The 17,097-nt window shown below is 32.6% G+C and overlaps 1 protein-coding gene across 2 annotated transcripts in view; it reads left to right on the top strand.

The window, feature by feature from the left end:
• LOC145256260 (protein phosphatase methylesterase 1-like) overlaps positions 1 to 17,097 on the top strand; it is a 74,529-nt gene that overhangs the window by 36,489 nt on the left and 20,943 nt on the right. For both annotated transcript variants that reach the window (XM_080114922.1, XM_080114921.1), the window contains exons 8-12: positions 1,579 to 1,669; positions 2,246 to 2,311; positions 7,183 to 7,420; positions 15,440 to 15,500; positions 16,922 to 16,987. In XM_080114922.1, the coding sequence (XP_079971048.1) occupies positions 1,579 to 1,669; positions 2,246 to 2,311; positions 7,183 to 7,420; positions 15,440 to 15,500; positions 16,922 to 16,987 (522 nt within the window). The remainder of the gene's footprint in view (positions 1 to 1,578; positions 1,670 to 2,245; positions 2,312 to 7,182; positions 7,421 to 15,439; positions 15,501 to 16,921; positions 16,988 to 17,097) is intronic.

Here is a 17,097-nt window from a genome sequence, read left to right as displayed (position 1 = left end):
GTTTTACGTCCGTTCGCTGTTTTATTTGTTTTGTTTTTTCCGATTTTTAAAAAAGTTTAAACTGGGTTATTAATTTGCTTATTCTTTGCCCTGCCCCCCCGCCCTACATACACACCTCCAAACACCCGGGCAATGCCGTCCTTTTTTTGGGGGAGTGGGTTTGTTTTTCCGATTTTTTTAAAGAAGTTTTACGTTTGTTGGCTGTTTTTTTTTTTGTTTGGGCTTTTCCGATTTTTTAAGAAGTTCTTTACCCCCCCCCCCCCCCCCCCCGCTTCCCTACACACACACACCTCCAAACACCTGGGCAACGCCGGGTACCCCTGCTCGTATTAAAAAAAAAAACAATTTCCTTATTTCTATTTTTTATCAGAGATTTAAGTAAACTGAATGTCAAGTTTTTATTTAAAAGAAACAAACAAAAAACAAACTTTCTATTGTTTACATTTTGTTTCTTTAGTTTTAACATTTAAACCAGGTTAAATATTTTTGAAACTTTGTATTATTTATTTGGCATTTCTTTATCAGCGGTTAATTAAATTAAAACAAAAAATTTTTTCAAATTTCGAGGGTTACATAAATCACATTTTTGAGGCAGCATTAAATAAATTCGCTTAAAATGGTATATAGTCATCAAAAGTCCTCCTCATATCCCTTCTGCCGAAATATCTGATGGGGAGGTTTTCATGTACTTCTTTTTTGGGGTGATTACATTTTCATGTTTTTATCTGTTCTTTTATTTTTTTCAAATTGTTGTGACGGTAACGATGGAGTTATCAGTCGTGTCCAAACCGAACTTCATGTCCACCCAGGCAACACTGGGTATCCATGCTAATCTAATATATAAAAGGCAAAATGTCTGTGTGTGTTTGTATGTCCCACAAACTTTTGACAGAGGCGGAAGATCCTGATGAAATAGGTATCGTTTTAAAGCTCTGTCCTTCAGACGGCAATTATCGAAAATTGACCAAAAACATTCGTTCCTTCACCCTCAACTGAGCAGCTATCAGCAGCAGTGAGATATTTACTGGAGCAGTAGAATGATTCAACCATTTTTCCAGCAGTCTTGGCAACAGATTTGATGTACATGTTCTATTTCAGATCAGGAGTGAAGGTCAGTCCTAGAAGCTTGTCAAGACATGGTGCTTCACCATTGCACCACATGCTTAAGATCAGAAGAGACAGAATCAGATCTTAGTCATTGGCAGCCTTTGAAGTGTTGCCATAGATGGTAGTGTCGTCTGCATAAATATCTATGAATATTCTAAGAATGTGATTTGGGAGATTATTGATGAAGATCAAGAAGAGAGTTGGGCCCAGGATGGAACCACGAGGGATGCCAGCATTGATACTATGAACTTTTGATTTCTGCCCATTGACGATTACTCTTATAAACCTATCAGAGAAAAAGGAGTTTATAATTGAGAGGACATTTCCAGCTGTCTGTAGATGGAAATCTTGTCATATCAAGTATTTATTGAAGCAGATACTAATTTTGATTTCAATAAATAAGTGACTGATTTTGCCAGCTGGTAAACCAAAAAAATAGTTTGCTAAATTCTATGTTTGATTCTTTTACAGGTACAGCAATGGAAGCGTTGAGCAGCATGCAGAGTTTCCTACGAGGTCGCCCATCATCATTCAAATCTCTTGAAGAAGCTATTGAGTGGAGGTAGGTTTTCTTACTGCTTCATTTCTAGTGTTTTTGTACCATAAAAAAAATTAACAGCATACTTTTTTTTTGTTGCTCATGTGTGATAGTATGATGCCCCGATCCCAAAGTGTTAGAAGTGATTTAAAAAAAAAAAAATGAGAAAAAAACTATAACCAAAAGAGGAAATAGTTAATTATTGGAACAAAAGTATAGGAAGTTAGGTTAGTAGAAAGGCAATGGGTGGGGAGGTGGTTAGCACACAAAGACGATCAGAAACAGAATGGTTAATTAAGATATGGTGACTGGGACGAAAGTAAAATAGCAACATTGTCATTACTAGCTTAGTATTATTAGATTTGACTACTTTTCTGGAGAGATGGAGAAAAATATCTATTTGTAGCATCCATAAATAAAGAAGTCTGAATTTTAATAAATAAATGTTTGCATTTTATTTTAGTTTTTCACTGCATGAATCTTTTCATATCTATGTGAATACTTGATTTTGACTATGTATATTACTCTGTTTTTTGTTCATTATTGTTTGTGCATTATAGAGAATCATTTATTTGTTTAATTGTATATTTTTTGTTTCAGTGTACGCAGCGGACAAGTTCGTAATTTAGACTCTGCTCGAATTTCTATTGTTGGTCAAGTGAAAAGGTAACTTTAAAAAGCTTCATTGTCTGAATTATTGACGTTTACCTTTATTAATTTTTAGATTTACATCTATAAAAATATCCTGGTCACAGCACCAAAAATCATCATTTAAAATATGTTGCTAGAACATCAATATCATGAATATTGTTTTTATTTTCTGTTTTTAACTCAGTTTTTTTTTTTAAATTTTGTTTTACCATCAGTTTATTTTCTTGTGTTACTCTTTATCCTTTAACCTTAATTGCATTTCAACCTCATGAAACTACACCCCTTTCTCTATCTAAAACTAAATGAAACTGCCATGAACAAAAGAACTGCCTGTCTGTAGAACAACAATATGGAACTGCTTTCCAGATGACTACAACATGGCATTTTTCAAGTCTAATGTAAACAAATTCTTGTTGAGTCACCCTCTTAAATAATTAAATTCTGCTCGGTCACCATCAACATTACCAATCATCACAGTGTTGTCTTGTCATCCACTCGACACTTATTTAATTCCTCTCCTTGAGTGGCCTTTGAGATTTGATAAGTGGTGACGTATTAGTTAAAAAAAAAAAAAATCTCACCCACTTCACATAAACTTATTTACACAGAATTCAAATGCTACCAGATCAGGCTGTCTGAAGATATCAGCTTCCTAACTTAAATGCACCAAATATTGATGTTATTTTTTTTTATTTCTGTTTGTAAAACTCAATCATGTTCTGCAAAGCTACTTTTCTCTCCAAAACAGCCAAACCAAACACCATGAATAAACAACTTTAAGCATTAAAAACTTTTTTCAACATTTTTGGATTTGACATTAAATAACCTGAAGATGGTTGATATAACATAATACAAAACAACCAAACCAAACACCAGGAATAAATATTTAAAGATATAAACAACTTGAAACGTAAGAATTTTGGTCAAAGTCAGGAGCAAACAATGTTAGATAAAAATTATATTAAATTCATTTTTGCATAAAGTTCTATATAAATAAAACAGTAGATGTATGTATGTATATGTCAGGTCATGTCATATGCTACTGGTACCATGTAACCCAGTACTACCTGCCTCATGGTCGGGTCACCGGCGACTAAACTGGTTCTCCCACCAGACTTGTTTGGTGAGGAGGGTGGTTAGTCTCCCTGAAGGATTAAAACAAGACCTTCCAAAGGGCGAATGAACCCTTTTTCGGGGTCAACGGCCAACTAGCACCATGTGTGTTTGTATGTATGTGTGTGTTGGGGTGGAGAGGGCTCCCGTAAGCCGTGGTGAAGGCAACCTTTCTAGGAGAGGCAAATCTCTGATTTAAAAAACCATAAAGCGGGAGATCAGTACCCGCATTAAGCTGGTCTGCAGTTTAACTTGTGGCTGGCTATCTTGCTCTTACTTGTTACTGGATCTCAATATTTTGAACCGAGAGAGAGAGAGAGACTTAGCTGTCATACAAAGCTAAGACTCAGTAACATCATCTGTGTATAGATACTCCCTAAGGAATTTATCTATTAAAATGGTCCTGTGGCGATGGAAGTCATTTTTGGGCTCATGGACTTTAAGTGTCTGGGGGAGTGGCACTCGTCTGACAAGACGATGCAATCATCATGTGTCTGTCTGAGTAAATATTTAACCACTAAACACTTAAACTACCGGATACACAACATTGAAATTAACAGGAAATAGTAATCATACACCACAGATGGTTTATAATAACGAGTAAAATCTTTGTTTGGATGGATGACACATACAGAAATCGGCAAGTTCAAATGCAAAATGTTCATTACGACTTGTCAGCATTTCTATTAATTTATGCATATGCAAACTAATCTTAGCTAAAAGTGGTTTAATTTTGTAACTTTCTCATTTATCTTTGGGTTGAGCTCAAATGATAGCGAATACGACTGAAGTACTAAATGAAGGAACGCGTCTCGAATGATAAATATTTTGGTTGCTATTCTAGCTGATGGCACCCAAGTCATTTTTTTTTATTTTGAACTTTTGAAATCAGTGCTATATATATATATATATATATATATATATATATAGGTATGTCTGTATATATAAATACATATATAGGTATGTCTGTATATATAAATACATATATATGTATGTATATATAAATATATATATATATATATGTATGTACATATATATATATATATATATATATATATATGTATGTATGTACATATATATACATACATATATATATATATATATATATATATATGTATGTACATATATATATACATATATATATACACACACACACACACACACATATATATATATATATATATACATATATATATATATATACATATATATATATATGTATACATACACATATATATATATATGTATATATATGTATGTACATATGTATATATGTCATAATCATGTTTGACACACCAGTTCCCGCCGTCAGATCACTGAAGTTAAGTAACGATGAGTCTGGCCAGTACTAGATGGGTGACCATTTGGGACTTCCAAATGCTGTATGTGCTCTCCGCTTATCTCGGCATTGTTTCTAGTCGTCCTGGACTTCTCCTTGCCACTGGACTCAAACAGTGCCGATTCAGGTGAGGTGTGGTTAAGAATTGAGCAAACCTTACCTCACAATTACACGCACAGCTGCCCCTACAGGGGATCTCCTTTGTCTTTCAAGACTGAACGGAGGCATTGATGTATGTATGCATGTAAATGTATATATATATATATATATATATATATATATATATAAAATATGCATAAGGTGCACTTGAAAGCCAAATTACACCCCTGACATATATATATTAAAGTTTGTTTTTGAAATGTCATTACTTTCAATGTATATTGTTTTCATTTAACGGGTCTAGATTGTTATTTTAAAACCATTCACCATTAATTTTGAGTTAAGCTCAATGTGTCTATTTAATAGGTGCAGAGCATATATAGTGCAAAATTTTGTTGAAAATTCAAAGACTCATGTTTTCTCTTTTATAACCTTTGTTTATTTCCTGGATTTTTCCATTACAGCTGTTTCATTAATGAGTGGCAAAAAAAACAAAGAAAACCCCAACCACTTTAATAGTATGGATTAAGTAACACACAGAAAGAAATATTTAATTTCATGCACTAGAGCAGATTAAGGGAAAAAAAATGCAAGGGAGGTAATCCTAGATAAAAAATGATACCACGAGAGTGACCTCCCCTGCATCAGGTAATATAATACGAATTCAAACACTAAGCAAAAAAACAATATTGAAATCAACAGCATAAATATAGGAATAAAATTATATAAAATCATATGATAATTAGAAAAAAACATATAGGAAAAACAGGGAAAATTAAAACAAAAATAAATAATTAATAAATAAAAAATAAAAATACGGAAGTACGGGTTAAAATAGAAAACTATCTTTACATAAAACCAAAAGATGGAGGAAGTGAGGAAGCATGGCTGTGGAAATCTTTTTACCCGAATACGATGTCCAGCATGTTAAAAAATATACCATTTGTTGTAAAAACCTAATGGATAAACATCTGAAGAAGTTGGTGAGGACAGAATATTTTTACGGAAACATAAATCGTAAAATTGCCAACTCATTAATGAAACAGCTGTAATGGAAAAATCCAGGAAATAAACGAAGGTTATAAAAAAGAAAACGTGAGTCTTTGAATTTTCAACAAAACTTTGCACAATATATATATATATATATATATATATATATATATTCAATAGAGAAGTGGCTCTGTAATAATAAATATGAAATCTGCATGAATTAAAATAGATTTAAGTATATTTTATGACCGTCAAGGTCCCCCCCCCCAGTAATAAATAAAATCTTATTGTTTCATTGTTTTGAATTTGTTTTAGTATTATAAAAAATATATTACTTTATGCAATATTTATTGATTTTATATATATGTATATATATATATAAGAGACTTGCCTTTTTTCTGTTGTTCTTGGCCTTCGGGCCGGGATCAAAGTTTAGTATCTGTTCCGGCAGATGCTGCACTTAAGATAATTTGTACCAGTCAATGGAGGGGAAACTCTCTATACTGGGACAATTATTATTTTTGGTAACCAGAGTGCCCCCTTTTTGCCTACTTTTAGGGGAGCTGGTTTTTACCTCACATTAAAAACGGCCTTGTGCCTAATTTGCTCAGTGGGGGAGCAAATAAATACCATCTGTTCTGTAGATGCTGCACTTAAGATGATTTGTCCCAGTCAATGGAGGATGGAGGGGAAACCCTCTATACTGGGACAATTATTATTTTTGGTAACCAGAGTGCCCCCTTTTTGCCTACTTTTAGGGGAGCTGGTTTTTACCCCACATTAAAAATGGCCTTGTGCCTAATTTGCTTTGGTGGGCAAGCAAATAAATACAATATATATATATAGTCATCCACATTTAGTACTGTTTCACTCTATCACAGCTAATCAGTGCGGATTGAAACTCGACCGCCTATGGGTATGCGAAATTACAATGTTTAAACAAATAATTTTTTATCTTTCACTGTTTGCTGCCAACTTTGTGTCGACTATTTTTTGCATCGCCAAAATTTTTTTTTATTCAAAATTCCTGGATTTGGCATTACATAACTCGAAAAAGGGTTAATGTGTCATAAATCAAAACATCCAATCAAATGAGAGTTCCTAATTTAGCCTTAAAAGGGAAAAATATTCTATAAAACAAAGCAACAAAACCAAATTTTTCAAAACGGAATCAAACTGTTGTTGGTTTTGGTCTTTTCTTTTTCTTCAAGTGAGTTCCATAAAAAAAACTGTTTTATCCCCGATCTTTATAAAAAAAAACAATAAAATTATACAAATTAGGTCAGTTTGAAATATTATTACTATCCATATAATTTTTCTAAAAATACTATGATGTCATTTATAGTGTAGACACTGGCGAGACGGCAACGTGTGAACATCAGAATGAAGAAACAAAAGAAACTCCTTCTCATAACGACATCTCCAAGACGACAATAATGGAAGAGGAGGGGGATGAAAGTGAAGAAACAGAAAACAGTGACAATCCTGCGGACAGTGCAAGCAAGACGGATCCGTGCTCATCAGATGATAGTTTAAGAGATAATTCAATTGAAAGCTCCGTTGATCCACTTTCAAAATTAACGGTCAGTATTAAATACTAATAAATTCATATGCCTTTGACGTATATTTTTTTTTAATAATAACTACGCGTACTCATGACCTCTAGGTGGCAACCTCTATATTTATTAAATAACTAGCCTAGGTACCCGGCATTGCCCGGGTGCTTGTAGGTGTGTGTTGAGAAAAAAAAACAAAGTTGTACTAGGCAGGCAAGCTCAAACCTGTGACTCGAAGGCGGAAAAGAAAGTGGAGGTGTGTGTAAGGGTGTTGGTTGTGCAAGCAAAAAAAAAAAAAATCAGGAGTAGTAAGCAGGTTCGAACCTGTAACATGCTAGAGGAAAAGGAGGTGAAAAAAACCAAAAAAAACGGTCTTATCAATGGCACCCACCGCGATTGTGATGTCACAGGTGCTCGAAATAACGTCTTTTATGCAACATCCAAAGTTTGAATGACTTGCAAAAATGTCAGCAAAAAAATGAACCCTCCCCTCCTTGTAGAAAAGTGCCCAGTTGAGGGTGAAGGAATTAATGTTTTTAGCCAATTTTTCGATATTTGTCATCCAAAGGGTTGAGCTTGAAAACGATACTGATTTTGTGAAAATCCAGCGCCCCTGTCGAAAGTTTTAGGCAGACATACAAACATACATACATACATACATTTAAACAGACAAGTGAGATTTATATTATAGACTAGCGAGGGCTACCCGGCGTTGCCCGGGTGTTTGGAGGTGTGTGTGGTTTTGGGTAAATCAAAACTCCGGGGGGGGGGGTAAAATAAAAAAAAAAAATGTTTTGGTAGGTAAGTATGAGGATCGAACCCTTGAGATAAAGTTGGAAATTAAAGTGTGAAAAAAAAAAACGTGCGACGTTAACCATTGGGCCACCGCAAGATGCTAACGGAAACACGTTTGAATTTATTTAATTACTTAAATTAACAGGTGTACGTTTTAATGACTTAATGAGGTCAACTTTTGACTGTGGGGTATCATTTAGTGCGGAACGCTTTTTTTTTTTTTTTTCCAAGATGATGGGGGTAGGGGGAAACAGCTCCACTTGTCCAAATTGAATAGCAATTGTCTCCTGATATAAGGAAATAATATTTCCACATTGGCAAGCTCCACGTATTTATTTTTTTTGGTTTATTTAGTCTTGCATTTATAATGAAAATTTTAAGTAAAGAAAATACAGAAAAGTCTTTATCATGAAACAAAGATGGCATATTCCCAAAATCACATGACTTGATCGAGTAGTATTTTTTTTTTTATTTAAGAAAATCGAATTTTATGACTTGTTCAGTCCAAGAGAAACCGGTCGCCATATCTGATTGAATTTGAAATTCATCCCTGGTTAGTTCTTGCTTAACTCACTATGGGGCTCACAATCGCTGCTAAAAATGCTTAATTGCTAAAAATTGCAAAGTTTGATTTTTAATAAAACAGACATGCTTGATCAATTTTTTGTGATTTTTGGAGTATAACATCTTCATGCTATGACAAGTAGGTGGGAATGGAACGTTACAGCATAGCCAGATTTGACGGAGGGACAATTCTGTATTGACTTATGCAAGTTACATTTTTTAAAAAATTTTATAACTTTTTTTTTTTAAATTAGGGAAAACAATATAAAAATAAATCACTTTAACTGTTTTTAAGAAAAATCATGTTTTTGCCAAACTCTTTTTGATTAATTATTTTCTAATTAATTTTTTAAGGATGAAAAACTTAAAAATTATTTTTAAGTTCTCTTTAAAAAAAAAAAATACGAAAATATAGTCTTGATGTTGACAACTGAGTGTTATTGTCTGTTTTTTTGTGCTGCAAATAAATGCAGTTCAAAATTTTTTAAGTTTGTTTTATTTTAACTGTTTTTTTTAAGGAAAAATCATGTTTTAAAAAACTCTTTTGGTTAATGTTATATCCTGTTCAACGGTATATAATAATTTATTGAGATTGTCGGACTGACTTCCTCATTTTGGCCGTTTTGCCCTCTGGCCTTCATCAGGTGTTTTGTATCGAACTGGGGAACCGTTTCTAAGGAGTCTCGAACCCAACCCTTTATTATTATTATTATTATTATTATGGGGGTACTGTGTTCGGACTGCAGCTAGGCTCTAGGACATAGTTGCTGATTCTCTGTTTTGAATGTTACTTTTCACTGCCTTCGTTCAGGATTGAACTCAGCACCTTTGGGTAACTGTAAACTTTGATGAGGAAGTCAGTCTGACAATCTCAATAAATGAAAACCCCTCATCTAAAAAATACAGACAATTACTAGGTATATAATAATATAACAAAATACGCCGAGTGGGATGCGTAACAAAGGAAGGTTTATTAGTACTTCGCAATAATACAAATACAAAATGGCTACTTGCTTTTGAAGTTAGATAAATGTAAATGAAGGTAAAGAAAAAGGAACTTAGTGTGTGAGAACTAAACGCTCATCCCTGGGAAGCTTGGTTAACCGGAGTACACTTGTAGAGTGTAAGACGCGAGACTGGTAGGACGCAAGGCTGCAGGGAAAGACTGCAAGACTAAAATGTAAACTAGACTGCAAGCAAACAAGACACCCCCTACCTTAAAATGGTAGCTCTTTTATGCACTGTTTCATATCCGGTTCGATACGTAGTTATGTCCCTCATAACAGTTAATTATTTTATAATTAATTTTTTAAGGATTAAAACATTAAAATATTTTAAAAAAATTTTAATTAAGAAAAACAATATGACAATATAGTCTTGTTGTTGATGACTGAGTTTTATTGTTTGTTTTTGTATTGTGTTTTGAAGTTCTTTTTTTAAATCAAATTAATTCGTTTTAAAAATATAAAAAAAACTTTCACTATAACGACAAATTGCTAATTTGACGCAGAATCATTGCCGCCGAAATATACCAAATCCCAAGTAGGTACACCATAAAGGTTTTTCTTTAGTTTTGTTTTCCTAAATAAATGCTCGTCTAAAATAAGCATCTTTTGGACCCCCCCCCCCCGACAAAAGGAGGGTGGATCTGTAAATTTCACCCTTCGTCCGTTTGACTGTCTGCACTTTTCTCAATAACTACATCTTGGAATCTTTTGAAATTTTGCACAAACATTAAACATGATATGAGTAAAAAAAGTAACACTACGGATTTATTGGGAAAACTCGGTTGCCCTGAATGCCTTTCAGGATAAATTGGCTAAAATTGACACTTTCGTGCTTATTAAAAAAATTGATGCCTTGGATTTTTATAAAACTTTCTGATTTCTTTCTATATAATTTTGTTTGTCTATACTTTTAGAGCTAATAAAAACACTCCATTTTTTAAACTATTTTACCATATTTGCCCAAAAGTTTTCTGTGGATGTCTATTTAGCAGTTTTGCATGGTGCTGAACTCAAATTTAGATATGTTAAGGCCTAGGATACTTTTGGGGCTAAATGTGGGGGGGGGGCAAATGATGAACTTAGTCATTTCTTTTTTTTTTGCATTGTGCAGAACTCAAATCTACATATGTTAAGGCCTAAAACTGCACCGTTTGTTCATTTTAACCAGGATTTGGCGTCCCCTGGGGACTTTTGGGGTCTAAATGGGGTGATGGGGGTAAATGCTGAACTTGGTTATTTTTTTATGTCTCGTTCACTGTGCACACATAGGGGACCATGCATGCTTCACTTGTTATTGTTTAAGGCCAGCCGATGTTCTGAACAAGATGGGTTTCAAGCTGATGATATGAATTGTAAGTGTGATTGCACCATGGCCGTGCACAGTTGTAAATAGGTGTTTAGAGAGTGGCTAACATCACTCTTCCTTTGTGATGCCAACACACCCTAAGCTTTCTTAACAATTTTAGAGATATATGTAGGCATCTATAAATATAAAAGCGAAAATGTATGCATGTATGTGTGTTCGCTTTTTCTGTATGTCTACAAAAGGTTTTTTTCAGAGAAACGGTCAGTCGCCTAACAACTTTTTAAAACTTTTTATATCACATGTAAATCGTAATATCTCAGAGTTAACAATGGAGCTCGCCTGTCTATTTAATTTGCTCGACTTCGGGAAGATAAATATTCAACATTTATCGCTCAGCGCATGTGGATTGGTGTTTTTCCTATAATAAAAGCGACACTAATTCTGGCAGTATTTTCCGTCTATCGGCGGAAATGCCCGAAAGCAATCAGCTTTGATCAATGTGGAAATATTTTCCATATATCAAACAATTGCTATTCAATTTGGACAAGGGGAGCTGTTTCCCCCTACCCCCAACGTCTTGGGAAAAAAAAAAAAAAAAAGAAGCATTCCCGCGCTAAATGAAATGCTATCCCGCAGTCAAACTTGACCTCATTAAGTCATTAAAACGTACACCTGCCAAATCCAAGTAATTAAATAAATTCAAATGTGTTTCCGTTAGCATCTCGCAGTGGCCCACTGGTTAAAACCGTCGCACTCTTTTTTTTTTTCACACTTTAATTTCCAACTTTGCCTCAACGGTTCGGGTTCGATCCTCATACTTACCTACCAAAACCTTTTTTTATTTTTTATTTTACCCCCCCCCCCTCCCGGAGTTTTGATTTACCCAAAACCACACACACCTCCAAACACCCGGGCAACAAAAACAAAAACAATGTGGTAGAGATCAGGGCATTGAAAGAGATGAACAAAAATATATAATGAAGATAATAATAGCAAATCTTATGCACAAAAAATTATATATATATATATATATATATATATAGTCTCACCACGGCACAGATATCAAGAAGTCTACTTTTAAATGTGACCTGGCCATTACTGAGCATTGTTAGTGTCGCGACTATTAATTGGAATCGAGAATCATGAAATTCATAAGTTTTTAGTTAATTGGAAAATTTTGTGCTAAATTCCTAATTCCAAAAACGATTCTTTTAATTTTTTTAATGCTTATTTAAAATTACAATTTAAAAAAAAAAAAAAAAAATACAGAAAAATCTTTATGTATTCGCTACAGAACTAAGGCGTCATGTTCCAAAAATCACGTAAATTGATCAGTATTTTTTTTTTTTAAGTAAAAAAATAAAATTTTACTACAAAGCAAATTGTGTTTTCATCGGTGATAATCAAATAAGAGGGAGACGATTCATTTAGTATTAAAATCACTAAAAATTAGTAATGGAATGATTCCAATAATTTCCTCTGATTCCAATATAATTACAGATTCTGATACAATTACCGACTCCAATTATTTAATTATTTAGCTATAAATTTGTTTTTTTTTTTTTTTTTAAGTAGGGGCCGGATTATAGTAAATACCTGTGTAATATGTGCATATATTTTTTGGAAATGTAAAAATACAATTGTGGATAGGGGAGAGCTATAGGTTTTACTGGTAGTTTAGGTTGAGAAACTGGTGCAGTCTATCCTTCTTCGAGGGTAGATGGGACTCTCTGAACCATGGTAAGCACCTAGTGATAGCGTCGCGATAAAAAATAACCTTGATAGCCCTGGCGAAGCATCAAGTATTCAGCTACCGACAAGATTCAAATTACATTACAAACTTGTGTAGTGAGTTCAATCTCAGTTACGGCCACGCTGGATTGATGGTAGTTCAAAATACATAAATAGTTATTACTTTATCATTATAAAATAATTATTACTTTATCATTAATACCAGGAATTGAAAATTAAGTCTTAAACACAGACAAAATAAAGACAATTGATATAATCATTTTTGGCATCAGAAAATTTGGCACAAATTTCTGATTCTGGTTAATCGTTCCAACACTACAAAAAAATCATAAATTTTGATTTTCTTAGTTTAAAAAAAAAACTACTTGATCTACGTAATTTTTTTAAATATGGCATCTCTGGTCTGTAACAAATACATACATCATAAAGATGTTTCTGCATTCTTGTTTCTTTTAGATGAGTGTAATTCTAAATAAACACCTCAAAGGAAGGATTGGACCTAATAATTCATTCCCATTTGTCTATTTGATCTGTTTGCACTTTTCTCAATAACCAGACCTTTGATTTTTTTTTTTTTTAAATTTTGCACAAACGTTAGTCATGGTGAAAGTAAATCTTTCCAGAAAGGATTTTCCAGGATAACTTTGCCCCCCCCCCCTTCCCCCACACCCCACCCCAAAGGCCATTATAGGGGTAAAATTTCCTCCAAATCGTTCATCTGTTCACACTTTTTTCAATAACCATGCCTTGGATTTTTTGACATTTACACAAACATTAGTCATGGTGAAAGTAAATTTTTCACTCCTAGGGGAGGACCCCATATGCTTAGCTTGCCTTTTCTTTTATAAGCTTAATTTTCTATTGCTACTATTAAATATTTATTGATTTTAAACTCTGTGTAAAACTAAAATTTAGCATGTGTACTTTTTTTCTTTTTAGATTTTCGAAAATATATCATATTAGTGTCTTAGGGTAATCCGAATATAAAAAAATAATTTTTTGGCTAAATATTCAGAGATTTTAGAAGTATCAGAATCGGTAATTGTATCAGAATCAGGACCAATGCCAACAGAGAGGTGCTTGTAGAGCCAAGTCAGTTCACGATGATCCCTAACATGGCACATCATAAACAGACAAAGGCGGTTGAGGAAGTTTCACGTGGCAGGGCCTATGCTCTACTCGTTGCTACGACGATTGGGTGTATTAGACAATTTTAGAGATGTTTCGTTTAACATAAATCCGTGCTGGCAGTAATGACCAGATCACATTTTGAAGTGCTGAAATTAAAGTTTGAAACTGACGAATACCGTTTCATGCATAAAAATTAAAAAAAAATGTCAATCTTTTCTCCCTCTGATACACAAATTAACCATATATACAAAATGACTCTGAGTGAGTGCGGTTTTAGAAATCTGTCGAGTTAGAAGTTGAATGCATGCGTGCCGTTGATAGTTCCTGACATTTTATAAAGCACATTTATGTTCGTTTTTACAAACTATAGTCACGTGTGCTACGATCGGAAGAGTGCATGCATAACTTTTTGTTTCCTATCGGTCGGGTTTCATGTTTGAGTGTTGCATATGCCACTCTTGGCCTCTTGTTTCCGTGACTGTTGTCACACATAAGTAGACTTTTTGATATTTGTGCAATGGAGGGAATTAGGATTAGATATGTACATATATGGATGTGGATTTTTCCTCACATGAGATTCATTTTTTTTTAAAACAAATTAATGGATTTATACAGAATTTTAAAAAAATATACTGTTATAATTATGTTATATACTGCTAACTGTATGTATGACATATATAAATATTTATATGAATACTTGTATGAAATTTTCCTCCTATACAAATGTTTTCTTTTTTTTTTATACAAACCGATGGATTACTACGGAATTTAAAAAATTTATACTGCTATAATTAGTTATATATATTTTAAATTTGTATGGCTCTTCTTATGTTATATATATTTTAAATTTGTATGGCTCTAATTATGTTATATATATTTTTAATTTGTATGGCTCTAATTATGTTATATATATTTTTAATTTGTATGGCTCTAATTATGTTATATATATTTTAAATTTGTATGGCTCTACTTATGTTATGTATATTTTAAATTTGTATGGCTCTACTTATGTTATATATATTTTAAATTTGTATGGCTCTACTTATGTTATATATATTTTAAATTTGTATGGCTATAATTATGTTATATATATTTTAAATTTGTATGGCTCTAATTATGTTATATATATTTTAAATTTGTATGGCTCTAATTATGTTATATATATGTATATATAGATATATATAGATATTGTAAAATTTATAATGCTGTAATTGTTATATATATTTGTTAAATTTGTACTGTTATATAATTATATATATTTTTTAAATTTATACTGTTTTGATTATGTCATACATATTTCTTAGATTTGTACTGACATAATTATGCTATATATATTTTTTAAATTTATACTCCAGTAATTATGTTTATTTTAAAAATGTATACTTCTGCAGTTATGTTATATATATTTCTAAAATAAAATACTGACAACTGTATGTATGATATGTATATAAATATTTATAATCAATAATATCTTCATCTTTTACATTACAGAACTTACCACATAGATATACTTGGAGAATTGATTTATCCAAGACAGATAAGTACTGGACAGGTGAGGAATTTTGTTGATTAGGATTTGTTTTAAGGCGAGTTTTGTTTAGTCAGATGATGATTTGCTGATATCTGATGAGTCTATTGAACGGTGCAGCAATGTGTATGGGTTTATAAATGGACTAGCAGGGCTACCCTGTGTTGCTCGGGACCGTATAAACATTGAAGAAATTGAAGTTTATTTTAAACATATTTGTTATACTTAGGATGGAGGAATTTTTAATGTCTATGTATCATTTGCAATTTCAAACAAAAGAATATTTTACCTACCCCAGGACGGGTATTACACATGTATGAAATAATTGTGCCTTCCTTAGCATAGTGATGGATGGTGAGGCGTGTATGTGGAACATGATAATGTCGAAAGTGCGCTACGATTTAAAAATTACAAGAATTAAAAAATTATATTAGTGATGGGATGATTCCAATATTTTTCCCCAATTCCGATACAATTACCAATTTTATTTATACTAAATTCTCGATTCCAATGCAATTACCAATTGCGATTCTTTATAAATTGCTAAATATTTAACTATAAAATTATTATTATTTCTTGATTATTATAAAAACATATATTACATATGCATATATTTTCTCAAACGTAAAAACACTTGTGGTGGGGGTGATCTATAGATTTTAGCTTTGCTAGTGCTTTTAAATCAACAAATATTTTTTATTTTATCATTATTACCAACAGTGGAAGGTTTTGTTTTAAAGAAAATCAAATTAAAAAAAAAAAAAGATAATTTAAGGAATCGTTTTTGGCATTGGAAAATAGGCACAAAATTTTCTGATACTGATTTCTGAGTATTATGTTTTTTCTAAACAATTCAATTCTTTGTAAGTAAAAATAAAATGCTTGAGCTGAGATCAAAACCAAAACCTGAAGAGACTGAGCCAGGTATGATAACCATTAGACCAACTTGCCACAATCAAACATTCTTAACATAAGGAAGCTGTCATGTTTCACGGCCGCGCATGCATATCCGCAAAACAGTTAAAAAACAGATAAAAATCCGATGACCTGCAAGTACCAATTTTTCAATTTTGACCCATTTGCAGCCCTTTTTCCCCCCGGATGAAAATGGATTAAAAAGTTTTCCACGTGTATGAATACTACATATACCAAATTTCAAGTCTGTAGATCAGAAATTTGGTTTTATCTTCTGCTTCCTTGACTGTACTAACATGCAAAAATTTAAATGTAATGTGAATAGCCATCTTGCTGCTCAACTCCTTACATTGTATCTCTGTAGATATGGTCCTAAATAGTAGCTCCTCATGTTCAAGTATCAATATGTTTGCTTGGGATGAACAAGAGTAGAAAAAAAAAATAAATAAATAAAAATAAACAGAATCTAAAACAGACAGTAAACTAAATATGACGATGATATGTCAAGAAATGTATTTGTATCTTTCTAGGTTGGTTCAAAGGTTTATCAGAAAAATTCTTGTCTTGTAACATTCCTAAGCTTCTACTTCTTGCAGGTGAGTTTACCATTCTTTTGATTCTTGTACAGATTTCATTTTTATACTTCTGCCATTACTCCAATCTGAGATTGTAGTATATTGGCACATGCCTTTGGATTTAATATGCG

This window comes from Euprymna scolopes, chromosome 32 (genome assembly GCF_053919585.1).
Source record: "Euprymna scolopes isolate OS-2025 chromosome 32, ASM5391958v1, whole genome shotgun sequence".
Classification (NCBI taxonomy): Eukaryota; Metazoa; Mollusca; class Cephalopoda; order Sepiida; family Sepiolidae; genus Euprymna; species Euprymna scolopes.
Note: the sequence above shows the minus strand (reverse complement) of the source record. Positions and strands in the feature narration are given on the sequence as shown.